This window comes from Oncorhynchus clarkii, chromosome 33 (genome assembly GCF_045791955.1).
Source record: "Oncorhynchus clarkii lewisi isolate Uvic-CL-2024 chromosome 33, UVic_Ocla_1.0, whole genome shotgun sequence".
In the NCBI taxonomy this organism is placed as follows: domain Eukaryota; kingdom Metazoa; phylum Chordata; class Actinopteri; order Salmoniformes; family Salmonidae; genus Oncorhynchus; species Oncorhynchus clarkii.
This window is the reverse complement of record NC_092179.1, coordinates 14,579,941-14,595,580: the sequence shown is the minus strand read 5'-3', so window position 1 is coordinate 14,595,580 and position 15,640 is coordinate 14,579,941. Positions and strand designations below refer to the sequence as shown.

Here is a 15,640-nt window from a genome sequence, read left to right as displayed (position 1 = left end):
CCCGGAGCACTTCACACGCCCTCAACGAACTGGGGAGAGGAACTTGGGTTTTCGGCGCAGCTGCACATCAGTGAGAGTGGGGGAGAGGAGAGGCAGCCGAGCAAACAACTTCCATATTTGTTGCTCTCCTTCAACGATTCTGCAAATTCGGTTATTGATCCCCCCTTCTCTCCCCTTCTCTCTCTAGTGGTTATTATGTAATTATTCAACGGTTGCCTCCGCAGCTGGAGCCGCAGCTTGTGTTACGCTGGTAGCACACTTGTGCATTTGTGTGTGTCTGTGGTGAGCGCGCGTGTGTGTGTGATTTTATGTCCTTTCGCGCTTCAGCTGCGAACACAGAGCACAGTTGTCGGTGTGGACTCGGCCCATACAGTCATTGGTCTCCGAAGAGGTTCACGGTTGCGCTTTTCTTGAAGAGCTCGAGCTCTAGGAGTGAAAAAGAAGCGGGAGGCGCGAGCTGAGCTTCCGGGTGTTGTTTGGCTAGAGAAAGCGCTCGAGAATGTCCTTGTATGACTGGAGCCAAGTCTTTTCCCGTGTTTGGAGCACGGAATTACTCCCGTTTTGAACTTGTTCCTGGTTCGTTTCCACCCTTTTGCCAAGGGGAGAATTTTCTGGATACTTTTGTGTGCAGAGAGGATTGTTTTATATTAGAAAGAGAACGGAAAGATTTATTTTTCAAACAAGTCACTTTTACGCAGAGGTGAGAAGGCTACATTACTTGTGTGTTGTTTGTGCTTCCCAGAATATTGACGTTTAATCATGTATGTTCTACGGCTAAATATTGCTTCAGTGACTACTCGTTCTCACGCTTTTACATTCACTATCGAAGACAGTAGGGCTGGCTATACGTGGGACATGTCTGTGCAATGCATTTAGATGTTATTATTTATTGAGTTTCAGAAGGAAACCGAATGAACAGCCTGTGGACGATTTATTAATTTCAGCCATGCATGATATGTCACAGTGTAGCCTATGAGTAGGCTAATGCTTGGGTTGTTTTCCTGCCTCTCCAGATGTCTTCTCGCCGCGCTGTGGTTTTGTGATCGCCCACCAGAGCGTCGAGAGCTCTTCACCGGGACCGAGTCTCACACAGTGGGTCACCATGGCAACGGGAGTGGCGGCGTGGTTACCCTTTGCCCGGGCTGCTGCTATAGGATGGATGCCGGTAGCCAGTGCGCCCATGCCGACGCCCCCGCCAGACAACCGGCGGAAGCAGGACGGGCTCATCTTGCTCAATGTCAGCGGACAGAAGTTCCAGACGTGGCGGAATACATTGGAGCGGTACCCGGACACTTTACTGGGCAGCACGGAGCGGGAATTTTTCTTCCACGAGGAGACAAACGAATACTTTTTCGACCGTGACCCAGATATTTTCAGACACATTCTGAACTTCTACCGTACCGGGAAGCTGCACTACCCGCGCCAGGAGTGCATCTCGGCCTACGATGAGGAGCTGGCCTTCTTTGGGATCATACCGGAGATCATAGGGGACTGTTGCTATGAAGAGTACAAGGACCGGCGGCGGGAGAACCAGGAAAGGATCCAGGATGACGAGGACAGCGAGAACCAGAACGATATGGTCCCGCCGGATATGACATTCAGAGAAACCATGTGGCGGGCCTTCGAGAACCCCCACACGAGCACCATGGCCCTGGTGTTTTATTATGTCACCGGCTTCTTCATTGCGGTTTCCGTGATGGCTAACGTGGTGGAGACGGTCCCGTGCGGGACTTTGCCAAATCGGGTCAAACAGGTGTCGTGCGGGGAGCGGTACGCCTTGGCATTTTTCTGTCTGGATACGGCCTGCGTCATGATCTTCACCGTGGAGTACCTGCTGCGTCTAATGGCGGCGCCCAGCCGCTGGAACTTCATCAAGAGCGTGATGAGTGTCATCGATGTGGTGGCCATTATGCCCTATTACATCGGCCTGGTCATGACGGACAACGAGGACGTCAGCGGGGCCTTCGTCACCCTGAGGGTCTTCCGCGTTTTCAGGATTTTCAAATTCTCCCGCCACTCTGCGGGGCTGCGCATCCTGGGCTACACGCTGAAGAGCTGCGCCTCGGAGCTGGGCTTCCTGCTCTTCTCCCTCACCATGGCCATCATCATCTTCGCCACCGTCATGTTCTATGCTGAGAAGGGCTCCTCAGCCAGCAAGTTCACCAGCATCCCAGCAGCCTTCTGGTACACCATCGTCACCATGACAACTCTGGGGTAGGTGCTGGTCCAGCTTACCATACAGTGTAGATGTGTGGTCACATGCTCAGGAGGTATGTTGTCGTGTCAACCCTAAATCAGCAGCATTGGTTTGCTGTTGCTCTCTCCTTTGAGTGTGTTCTCTCTACACAGCTGCAGTGTGAATGGAAGGTTGGGTAAATGGCTCAGAGGCCTGGCTAAATCCCGATTTACATGAAACACCTTCACGTGAACGGTTTAGGGCATTCACAATAATATTCACATTCAAAGTCCTCAGAGACATTTACCTTATTCACAGGCCAAGCTGTAGGCCTATGATGTCATCATATCATAACCACTGCAGCAGTTCTCATCATTAAGATTCACACCTCTTCAACACAGTCAAATGAAGAGAGCTATACATAGAAAACATGGGAGGAGCAGAGAGAGATCAATGACAATATTTAAATCAGAATATACTGCAATAGATTTCTCTCACACAGCCCATCTCTCTAGCCATACTCAGTTTGAAAAGTGGTAACAGCTGCAGAGCTGCAGTCTAATCTGTTCAAGAGGCATCTATTGCTGTTGATGTGTACACCCATTCATTAAAATGAGTCCTGGGGCTACTGTTCATTGATGCTTTTGCCGATTTCTCCCACCTGCGCTGTGCAGTAGAAGCCTATTGTGCGCTCTCGATGGCGTTGAAAAAGAGAGTTGCGCGCCTTGGGGAAACAGAGCCGCAAGCATAGCAGTTGCACTGCGCTCTCCGCGGTGCTGAAGCGGAGCGGCAAGCATGGCAGTGCAGTGCAGTGCGCTCTCCATGGTGCTGAAACGAAGCGCTACGGCTCTCTTCAGCATTGCGTGCTCCAGCATTGCCGTTACTTTCCCTGCCAACAGTTCACGAGTGTGAATCAGCCTCTAAAGTGGTAATCAAATGGAGCGCTAAAACCCACGTCTGACGCTTTGATCACAGCGCCGTTGAAGTCCATTCGGCTCATGAACACAAACGTGGAGTGGCAGCGTCATAGTTAACATGATAGATTTCACAAGGCTCAATTACTCATAGGTCAAGAGCTGGTATTTCTCTATTTGATTGGTTTGTTTTGTTCATTATTGAGCCTATTGCCTGACAGTTTGTCTATATGTGTCTCCCAGTGAATTTGATTGGAAGGCCTGTTGTGCTCTGATTACTTTATTCTGTAATTGCATGTGTAGAAGGAGAGAGATGGAGAGAAAATAGTGGCTAAGAGAAAGAGGTAGAGGAATAGATTGCCACACCTCATCGTGTGTAGTTTGTGTAGTAGCATGTCCCCACTGTCAGATTGGATGATATCAATAACAAAATGCAATTACTGGTTCACACTCACTACTGAGCTAATGGCTGACGCAGTAGGAGTGGTTCTTTCTTTCTGTGAGTGTTTGTGTGTGTGTGTCTTGGCCTTTCTGTTAATGAGATAGGCCTAAGACAAAGAAATTCAGGGAAGAAAAGCAACCTTCTCTCACACACAGACACAGTAACCTCACTGATACACAGCCAAGCTCTCATCCATAACCAGAAACCATTCTGTTGGCTCATAATAGAAGCCTCACCTCTTCGTTTTGCCTATGTGTCAATCAGCTGGTTACTGTGTGTGGTGTGTTTCTGGCTGCAGTGCCAGTGTGTGTGTCTGTGCGCGGGTGCGGGCGATGGCAGTACCTGAGGCCAGTCTGTGTTTACTGTGCCCAGGGCTTGACAGGTGGTGACTACACAGCTGCATTAGCCTTTGTTTGAGAGTATGAACACACAGTCATCTGTTTCTATTCTATTGCATTGGCCCAGTGCCTTACACAAAGTCATTGGATGAATTGAGTGTATGATAAAAATGCCATGGACAGAATTATCAAAAATATATACATGTCCAGTACTCATGTCCTTAAAAATCCCTACAATTCCCTCAAATGTGTGTGTCTGCGTGTGTGTGCTCGTACATGCGTGCGAGGAGTGTTTTGGTAGATTGAGCAAGGACATAGCTCTTAAGCGGACGTAGGATATCGTTCTTTAATGTCTCATTACCTTGCCAGGGGACCAGAGACAGGGATGGATCTGTGGCTGGGAACTGCAGGGAGCAGGGGAGGGGAGGGAGGTGTGCTCAGTGAAGCAGGTAAAAGAGAGAGAAGAAGGGAGGGAAAGAGATATAGAGAAAGAGAAGGAAAAGGTCATAGGGATATTTGTAGAAAGGGCAGAGAGAGGGAGTGAGATAAAGGTGGCAAGACAGAGAGAGAGACAGAGAGAAAGAAAGAGAGAGACACAGAGACACAGAGAGATAAGAAGTCACAGCAGAGAGCAGTATGAGTTTTCTCTCACTGCTGTGTCTTTTATGAGCACACTGCAGCACTCCACGTTGCTCAATGCACCCATATACTTTAGCAATATCACTGGCTGCACCAAATTCACCATTATAAACTTAGTGGTTCGAGCCATGGTATATCAGACTGTATACCACGGGTCATGACAAAACATTTATTTGTACTGTTCTTATTATGCTGTTAACCAGTTTATAATAGCAATGAGGCACCTTGGGGGTTTGTGGTACATGGCCAATATACCACGGCTAAGGGTTGTATTCAAGCATTCTGTGTTGCGTCGTGTGTAAGAACAGCCCTTTCCTGTGGTATATTGTCCATATACCACACCCCCTCAGGCCTTATTGCTTAAGTATACCTCAGCCTCTTACTGTTGCTAGCTCTCTCAAATCCCCAGCCTGTCTCTGACCTGCAGTATCATGCTGTATAAGGTCTGGCTCCTGTGGTGCAGTTGCCCAGGGGTTCATATTGTACTGTGTACACTGCATGTCCATGCAGACTTCCGTGGTTTGGCTATCCCTGGGAAGAGAGGCAGTGTGTGTGTATGTGTGTGTGTGTGTGTGTGTGTGTGTGTGTGTGTGTGTGTGTGTCTGTCTCTGCCTTTGTCTGTGTGTATCAGTGATTGGGAGGTGGACAACTTTAATTAATCATTAATCAAGTGTTCATAGATGACCAGCAAGGTCAAATAATAACCACAGTGGTTATAGACTGTGTAACACTTGAATAACTTGAATCAGTGTCACAGCTTAACCCCCTCGTCCTGCTTCTGGCCCCGTGGCCCCTCACGGTCCCACTAATTGACTCGTTTGTGGATTTAGTGAAAGCGTCCAGGGCCAATTAAATCACTGCCATTCTAATTGGCTTATTCACTGTCAAACGGCATCCATTACTGAAGCATCTGTCACTACTGGAGATGCAGAGGAGAGAATGAGTGAAGGAGAGAGGGAGAGACACTAATAGACTGACAGAGGAGAGAAGAAGAGTGAAAGATGGGCAATGACAGAGGGAGAGCGGCAAGTCAGCAGACTCACTAAATGAGACACCTTTTTCCCTTTATCAAGGGCTCAATGTGGACCCTCTGATATGTGCCATTGACTCAATGGGATGCCTAGCCCCATGAGGATTTGCAGCTTCAATGGACAACCAGTTGATGCTTGCTGAAGGTGTTGCACACATAGTATAGGTTGGTTATGCATAATGTTACTCAAGGCCATAGACTCATTCTAATAGGAGGCCATATAAAATATGATTTGTCTCTAGGGTCTAGTCAGGATTATAGCTCCTAGGAACTCAGTAGTCACATGGGGAGGGTGAGGGATTAGAGGTCAAGTCTGTTGGAGTCACAAAAGGGTTACGGGCATGATCAGGACTCTCATTACTATGTCAGGAGCCTGGTAGGGACCCTGCCCCAGGTTTCATCCTGTACTGAGCCTAGATCTGTATGTCTCAAGCCCAATATGGAGCCGGACTTAGGTTGCACTCATTACTGGCTGACTTTGGATCAGTATGCCTGGGAGGAGAAATGCAATAACAGCCATGTATTCTTCACAAACTGGTATGGTCACCTGGATAAACAGAGCTTAAAGGGTTAAAGGGAAACTTCAAAATTGTTCATCTTCATATTCATCATCTCATCTCGCACCACCCCAACATCAATATATTTGAAAATTGAGCGTTTAAGTTTTGTAGTAAAGAAGATAGAGGAAGACAAGTCTTTCCAATCACATCATCTATGTTATTTGTGTGATTTTGACCAATTATGAGTAGGCTTCCAACTCACACCCTCAAAGAGGTAGATCCCCTGAACGCAGCTCACTTTCCAGCCCACTTTCCAGCTCACACTCTCAAACCCCTAGATCCCCTGAACGCAACTCACTCTCCAGATCCCAGTCACCTGAATTCTAATCACCTGTTCACACACCTGTATGTTATTAACGCACACTATTTAGTTCAGTTCTTTGCACCCCATCATTGTGAGGTATTGTTTGTTTTGTGACACACTTCTTTTGGAGCGCTGGTTTTCTCCATGATTTACTCCTCCCGTGCACGATAGTTTTTGCCTGACTCACTATCGACACGTTTTGCCTATTCTTTGCCTGTACTTTAGCATATTGGATTTCCTGTTATCTAGCTATTGTCTGATCTCCCGGACAACGTTACTAGCCTTTTCCCTGCCTGTACTGTTGCCCCTTTGGACCCCCTGTGTATGACCTTCTGCCTGCCCCTGGACCCAGCTACCTGCCTCCTCCTGTGGTCCTTTACAATAAACACCTGCTGCGCCCTGCGCTTGAAACCAGCTCCCTGTCTCCCCTCGTGTTCATTACGTTACTGACTAATTGTCTACTAATTGGCTGATGATGTTATTGGAAACTCTTATCTTCCTCAATCTTTTTTTATACAAAAAAACGCGTCATTTTCACATATGTTGATGTTGGGGTGGTGCTGGAGATGATAAATATGTGGCATTTCCCTTCAATATACTGTAGTTTATTAGGTTGACTCTAGTGACATTTCCCTTTAATATTGGGCCGGTTGACTCTAGTGACATTTCCCTTTAATATTGGGCCGGTTGACTCTAGTGACATTTCCCTTTAATATAGGGCTGGTTGACTCTAGTGACATTTCCCTTTAATATTGGGCTGGTTGACTCTAGTGACATTTCCCTTTACTATTGGGGTGGTTGACTCTAGTGACATTTCCCTTTAATATTGGGGTGGTTTACTCTAATGACATTTCCCTTTAATATTGGGCTGGTTGACTCTAGTGACATTTCCCTTTAATATTGGGCCGGTTGACTCTAGTGACATTTCCCATTAATATAGGGCTGGTTGATTCTAGTGACATTTTCCTTTAATATTGGGCCAGTTGACTCTAGTGACATTTCCCTTTAATATTGGGCTGATTGACTCTAGTGACATTTCCCTTTAATATTGGGCTGGTTGACTCTAGTGACATTTCCCTTTAATATTGGGGTGGTTGACTCTAGTGACATTTCCCTTTAATATTGGGCCGGTTGACTCTAGTGACATTTCCCTTTAATATTGGGCCGGTTGACTCTAGTGACATTTCACTTTAATATAGGGCTGGTTGACTCTAATGACATTTTCCTTTAATATTGGTCTGGTTGACTCTAATGACATTTCCCTTTAATATTGGGCCGGTTGACTCTAGTGACATTTCCCTTTAATATTGGGCTGGTTGACGCTAATGACATTTCCCTTTAATATTGGGGTGGTTGACTCTAGTGACATTTCCCTTTAATATTGGGCCGGTTGACTCTAGTGACATTTCCCTTTAATATTGGGGTGGTTGACTCTAGTGACATTTCCCTTTAATATTGGGCCAGTTGACTCTAGTGACATTTCCCTTTAATATTGGGCCAGTTGACTCTAGTAACATTTCCCTTTAATATTGGGCCGGTTTACTCTAGTGACATTTCCCTTTAATATAGGGATGGTTGACTCTAGTGACATTTTCCTTTAATATTGGTCTGGTTGACTCTAATGACATTTCCCTTTAATATTGGGCTGATTGACTCTAGTGACATTTCCCTTTAATATTGGGCCGGTTGACTCTAGTGACATTTCCCTTTAATATTGGGCCGGTTGACTCTAGTGACATTTCCCTTTAATATAGGGCTGGTTGACTCTAGTGACATTTCCCTTTAATATTGGGCTGGTTGACTCTAGTGACATTTCCCTTTACTATTGGGGTGGTTGACTCTAGTGACATTTCCCTTTAATATTGGGGTGGTTTACTCTAATGACATTTCCCTTTAATATTGGGCTGGTTGACTCTAGTGACATTTCCCTTTAATATTGGGCCGGTTGACTCTAGTGACATTTCCCATTAATATAGGGCTGGTTGATTCTAGTGACATTTTCCTTTAATATTGGGCCAGTTGACTCTAGTGACATTTCCCCTGATTGACTCTAGTGACATTTCCCTTTAATATTGGGCTGGTTGACTCTAGTGACATTTCCCTTTAATATTGGGGTGGTTGACTCTAGTGACATTTCCCTTTAATATTGGGCCGGTTGATTCTAGTGACATTTCCCTTTAATATTGGGCCGGTTGACTCTAGTGACATTTCACTTTAATATAGGGCTGGTTGACTCTAATGACATTTTCCTTTAATATTGGTCTGGTTGACTCTAATGACATTTCCCTTTAATATTGGGCCGGTTGACTCTAGTGACATTTCCCTTTAATATTGGGCTGGTTGACTCTAATGACATTTCCCTTTAATATTGGGGTGGTTGACTCTAGTGACATTTCCCTTTAATATTGGGCCGGTTGACTCTAGTGACATTTCCCTTTAATATTGGGCTGGTTAACTCTAGTGACATTTCCCTTTAATATTGGGGTGGTTGACTCTAGTGACATTTCCCTTTAATATTGGGCCAGTTGACTCTAGTGACATTTCCCTTTAATGTAGGACTGGTTGACTCTAGTGACATTTCCCTTTAATATTGGGGTGGTTGACTCTAGTGACATTTCCCTTTAATATAGGGCTGGTTGACTCTAGTGACATTTCCCTTTAATATTGGGCCGGTTGACTCTAGTGACATTTCCCTTTAATATAGGGCTGGTTGACTTGAGACCTGGGGGCTTCAGTGTCTGCTGGTTTTCATGATTGTTGTCTCTGAATGGTTGGTTGGTTAGTGACTGGTTTAGACCTGGGAAACAAGGTTACTGAGCTAGATTGAGAAAGCAAACCAGCAGACGGTTAACAAAGATTTCCGATTAACCCATGCTAAATGTTGTCGGGGATGTGCCTGTTTCATCTAGGAAATTAGATGAATCAATTAGATGAGTGTTGAAAACATCAGTCATAAATGGCCAGATACTTTCAGTCACGTGACGGAGTAGATGCCCAATTATGTCGCAGACGGTGGCAAATGTGCAGTTCTGCTCATCACGCGCCACACGCTCCCGCCATGTGACCAACCATGTCACAGCATGGGACTATGACAAGAGAGGCTGAACTATGACAGGAGAGGCGATGGTTCAGTTGACCACGTACCCGAACGGAGTGGACTGGAATTGGCAGATGAGGATGATTTACTTTTGACTATTGTTGCGATGACATAATTATGGTAATGCTCTGTGGTAATGCTGGGACTAATGTCCCTGTGTCATGTGGAATCATACTCACATTCCTATATGGAGTCATACAGGCACAGACATCTTTATTACTCTATCCATATCATTGATACATGTTATATCATATATCATGTGCTCAGACATGTATCGATTTAAAGAACTGCAATGACTTTTGGGAAAGGTTTCCTTTGGGGTATAAAGACTGTTTGAGCTGCTTTTGTGTGAATGTGTTTAATGATCTGTCCATTCATCTAATAATGATTTCTACAGTACAACAACGGAATATAATTGAACATCGAAAAACAAATATTTGCTCTTACTTTGACCTGATAATGACGGCGTCATCCTTCCTACTGGGGTTTTTTGAAATATAAATGAGTCACAATATTACATTTATTTACCATTTTCTCATTTAAGCAATCTTTATTAGTGCATTTGTACATACTTTTGTGGTGTGTGTGTGTGTGTGTGTGTGTGTGTGTGTGTGTGTGTGTGTGTGTGTGTGTGATGTAGAGATGTTCTGCTGTGGAGCAGTGTGCATAGTATGTATGTCAACAAGCATAACTGCTTGACTTCCTGTAACTACCTTACATGCCGTGGCATAGTCCCCTGTCTATACAGGTGATACAGTCCAACTACCTACTACAGTGGAACACACTAGGATCCTCATCTCTGGGTGAACAAAACTCTGGAGCTGTTCATGTTTATTCATCAATGTATCTCTCTCTCTTCATCCCTCCTTCTGTATTTCTCTCCCCCTCCCTCTTTCTCTTTGTCTCTCCACCCTCCCTTTCCTGTCTCTCTCTCTCCCTCTTTTTCCTCTCGTCCTCTCCCCCCACTCTCTAATACTCCCTTTGTCTCCATCTCTTCCATGCTGCTCACCCCCCCACCACCCCTCTCTCCGTGTCCGCATCAGAAGGCTTTTAATATCCAGGAAGAGTGTGTGAATTAATTAGCAGATCAAATCATACAGTACACTCAGATGTCAGGCACCAGTTACAGCGCGGCGGGCGGCAGAGAGGAACAGAGAGAGGAAGCAGATTTCAGGTGAGCAGGCCAACTGGGTTCAAAGGTGCTTGTGTTGTTACCACTGTCTTCTCTGATTGGCTGTTATTTGACATTTAGGGCCAGACAATAAAAATGCTAACATCACTTTATGGTCTTCATTTAAGGTTAGGGTTAGACATAAGGTTAGCAGTGTGGTTAAGGTTAGGGTTAAGGTTAGGGTTAGAAATTGTAGAAATGGGAGGGGTTTAGCCACAATTATGGCGGTGTTAGTGATGATGATTATGTAGAGAGGTGCAGTCCAACGAGGCCATTTCAGAGCCCAGCAGGAACGCGAATCAATCAAAGATAAGTGAGTGCTGCCTCTGATGCATATTTGAATTTGAGATAGCAGCTACAATCTGTGTTAAAGGCATCGATTTCCTCTCATATGAGCCACGCGGGTTGCAAATCACACCCATACAACAGCCTAAAGTGTTTAGTGTTCACTGAACATTGAGGTTTTTTCACTCAGATTAATAATATGTAAGCAGAAAACCAGGTCATCATCAAGGACCCCAGACACCCCAGCCAGGAGCTGTTCTCTCCCTAACCGTCAGGCAGAGGCTACCGAAGCATGAGCCGATACCAACAGGCTCAGAGAGTTTCTATCTCCAAGCCATCAGACTGCTGAACACTTCTCTAATTCTCCGCCCCTTAGCACACATCACAACTGCTGCTATTATTCTGCTCAATGTATACACTTTCCCCCCCCCCCCCCCCCCTTCTCCAATGCACGTGTAGATATTGAACTATAAATTGTGCCTTCCTGTATTATACTTATGCTAAAATATTTATTCTGTTCTACTGACATTGACTTTATGTTCGTATTATTATTTGTTACTGTTTCTTATTGTTGTTGCGTTGTCGAGAAGGAACCTGCAAGAAAGCATTTCATTGGACGATGCATACCATGAGTATCCTGTACATACGACTAATAAAACTTGAAACTTGGTGTTCTTTAGTTAACCTTTGTGGTGTCTTGCTCTTTGTCGTCCATCTCTCTACCCCTCCATCCTTCTCTCTCTTCTTTCTCTCTGACTCTGGGTAGCTTATATATGCTTTTAACGGTGGATTAGGATGGGCCAAATTGAATTAATTTGTTATGCTGCATGGGTTAGGATCTAGCACATACACACACACTGAGGCTACTACACACACGTACACACTCTCTTGTATAGCGCGGCTAAGTGATTATTTTAAATAGGATCTTTAATGAAGCCACCTCGAGACGCGCTGGAGTAGAAACGATGGCTTCTCGTCCCAGAGAGAGGAGGAGAGAACAGAAGAGAACAGTGCTGAGGAAGGCTTCAACTGCAGCCTGCAGCCTTTTTGGAGCTTGGCCCGGACTTTGGCGCTGTTGGACAGTTGGACAGGTGGTGTCATAGTGGTGGTTCTGTATAATGAGGAAATTGTCTCAATGACATAATATCATACATGGTAACGGCTAACATTGTACTGTTTTGGGGAAGTGAGTAGAGAAACGAAGAGTTGGAGAAATAAAGAGTTGTTTTGGGAGAGAGAGATGGGGATTTCAGTTAGAGGGAGAGGGTGATTCACAGTTTGTTTTGGGGAAAGAGATTGACTGACAGATTGACATATACAGTTTGGCAGTACTTCCTGTATTGCGTTACGTCCATAAACACAGCTAGCTTCGTTAGCTTCGCTTAACCTAGCGAACACCTAAAAACGTGTGTATTTTCACACACCCCTTGCATAGAAGCCTTTTACATCTGACGACAACTACAACCTCTATTCTCCATACATCCATACACTTTATGCTTGGATGATTGGCCTTTTCTCCTCCTCGTCAAATATTTTGAACGCAACAGGGAGACGACGGACAAGCTTTTCAAGTTAAATCTCAACTGTGTTTTATTATTTCCGGTTTTACGACGTTGAGTGTCTGCCGTCCGCACGTGTTTGCAACCAGTACAAGACATTACTCAAGTTACAATAGATATGCCAGGGGAGAATGACTGCCCCCTTTCATTGAAGCGACAAAAGTTCAAGGCCGACCCCCTTTATAGTGAAAGGGAAAATGGAAATAATCGTGGTCAATATATTTTTTTAACACAATCATGGTACCAATAATTGCTTCTAATACACCAGTCCTTTAACCGATTATTTAAATATTGCACACAGAATAAGTTATAAGGATCATTTAGTTGCTAATGGCAGCCTGCAGTACCCCGGTCTGCCTTCAACTCAAGTTACTCAATGAGAGGGGGCAGCACTGAGCTAGCCTGCAACGTCACTTTCCGGAGTAGCTCAAACTGCATATTAGAAGCCATCTTAACTGACTTCATTTGGCTTCGATGCGTTATTCACATAGAAGTGAATATTGTCACGTGATCGATGGCTTTGTGCACTCACATACAGTAATTGAGATAGGCGCTATGTTGCATCCTAATACACGGTACAGTATGTTAATGAATTCACTAAACAGCCTTTCAACCAGTCACTTATCCAGGCCTCTTGTCTTCTTCCATTGATTATGTCTTAATATAAACAGAGAGCGACAGATGGTGACGGGTGGGCTCTGTGGCCCAGACACACAGTAGGAGATGGACAGGAGACAGACAGGGAGTCAATAGTCCTCTACTGAGCTGTGTTACTGTACAATAGCTCTTCTCCAGTTGTTTCGTTCATACTGTTTTCGTTTGTGGAAGGCTAGGCTATCATGTGTTGGCTGTTTGGCTATGAGGAGAACAAGCCCTGGCTTATTCCTTTTTGCTGTCAAGGTGCATTTAGAGCCAGGGCCTAACTGGACATGTTGTTGTTCTCAGAATGTCTGCTCAAATTGAATGGGGGTTAGAGCGCCTTGCAAATGGTGCATGTCAAGTAAAACACATACAGGCACTCACAAATACACACAAATATATATGCGTGCACACACACACACACACACACACACACACACACACACACACACACACACACACACACACACACACACACACACACACACACACAACTAGCACTATAAATGAAAGTACAAACCAGTGGAGAATGAAACGTGCTTGGGGTTAGAGAAACACCATATCTTCTATTTTCTTTGTCCCTCTCTCTCTCTTTCACTCTTTATCTTTCTCTCACTCTCTCTTAGTAGCAGCGGGTAAAATCGTGGGTAAAATCACTAAAGGTTGGTTAATGCTAATTATCTCTCTCTCTCTCTCTTCTCTCTCTCTCTCTCTCTCTCTCTCTCTCTCTCCCCCGTTATACTTGTGTGTGTGTGTGTGTGCCACCAGTATCTCTATTAAATGGTGTTTGCAGAGCTCTTATCTATCAGGAATATTGATCCACCGACGTTGGGCCCGGGAGTGTGTTCATTGTGCCCTGTTAGTAAATACAGTGCTCTATCTATTCTCCCTTTCTTTCCTTCTCTCTTTTTTTCAGCAGCAATCATTGATCTGTTTATCAACAAGTCATATCAAAGACTCAGAGATGTCCTTTTTCTCCATTGAAGGTAAACAGTAAACACCGGTGTTGGAAAGAGACTCGTGGCTCTGCCACAAAGACATGACTTTATGTGTGCCTGCTGGGCTTTGTTAGACTTCTACACTCAGCTAGACACGGGAGGGAACCTGAGCACAATAGAAAACAGTCGAGAGGCAGGCAGAGGAGACGACGAAAAAGAACAGTGAGAAAGAAGATAGGAAAGAAAGAAGGAGAGCCAGGAAGGCCTGTTTGTCTGTTCTGCAGGGCCGCTGTTCACCTTGGATGTTCCGGCATTGGCGGTTTAATTGAATGAAAAGGGTTATTTTTGCCTGCTATCATCTCAAGATTGTTTTGATTGTCCTACAGCGTCTGTCTGTCTAGCTATCTCAGAGGGGCCCTCTGTCTCTGTCTGGCTCGCCGGCTCGGCTTGAAAGGCTCAGCAAGCGTTCTTGAGTGTTTCCCATTCCCCCTGAAAAGCTTTGAACACAGTGCTTGTTGAAATAGTAACGGAAAAGATTTGGTACGTTACCTTTGTCCTATGCTTATGATCAATCTCTGGTCCAACATTTGAACCGAGGAGTAAATTGACTGAAGCTTTGAGTTCTGGCCATATTCCACTGTAACACTTCATTTGAATCTGAATGTGTTTATAGTGACCACAGCAGATACTTTGTGCTGCAGCCTGTATTCCTGACCCTGGTAATGACATAACGGCCCTGAGCTCTTTCAACACTGTTGGCTGTGTCGGAAAATCATTCTCGTTTGATATTGTACAGAGGTCAGTGTTAATGGTAGCTTAATGGTAGCTTAACAGTGCTGATAGAGGACTACAGGGTCGTGCTGAGGGGACAGAGAGAGGTTGTTATGGTGGCAAGGTGGCACACTTCCCCCGGGGAACGCAATCCATTTACCATTGACTGTCCCTTCCCATCCCATCCCCTCCTGTCCCCTCCCACAGCACTGCCCTCTGCACACTGTCACACAGTCTATGATACTCTGACCTTGTTGTCATAGACATCTGAATGTCATACGCCCATGCATCTCAGAGGGAGGGATCTATTTTAAAATCACCTTTTGGCTGAATGACAGTTGACGGTTTGAAGAATGCATTGAGGATTCCATTTTAACCCAACACAAACCTGATAGACACACGCTAGCGAACGCATGCGCGCACGCACACACACACACACACACACACACACACACACACACACACACACATACATACATACATACATACATACATACATACATACATACATACATACATACATACATACATACATACATACATACATACATACATACATACATACATACATGCCTTGACTGTGAGGGAGTGGAGGGTTTTTCCTAGAGATAGATTGAAAGGTTGTTCACGCTGCTGCTTTAATCCCTGTTCAGTCCGATGACAGATGACTGGATAGGTTGACAAGGCATGGTGAACGGTGGCAAGGCCTTCTGCTTTTGGGCAGATAGAAAGAGAGTTGGCCTCATGTTTAAATCATCCCTCTCACCTGTCTTCCAT

At 45.0% G+C, this 15,640-nt stretch overlaps 1 protein-coding gene across 1 annotated transcript in view; it reads left to right on the top strand.

Moving 5' to 3' along the window:
* Positions 1 to 639: 639 nt before the first annotated feature.
* LOC139393064 (A-type voltage-gated potassium channel KCND2-like) overlaps positions 640 to 15,640 on the top strand; it is a 171,530-nt gene continuing 156,529 nt past the window's right edge. Inside the window, exons 1-2 of the mRNA XM_071141402.1 lie at positions 640 to 700; positions 1,014 to 2,214. Coding sequence (XP_070997503.1) covers positions 1,103 to 2,214 — 1,112 coding nt within the window. The 5' untranslated portion in view covers positions 640 to 700; positions 1,014 to 1,102. The remainder of the gene's footprint in view (positions 701 to 1,013; positions 2,215 to 15,640) is intronic.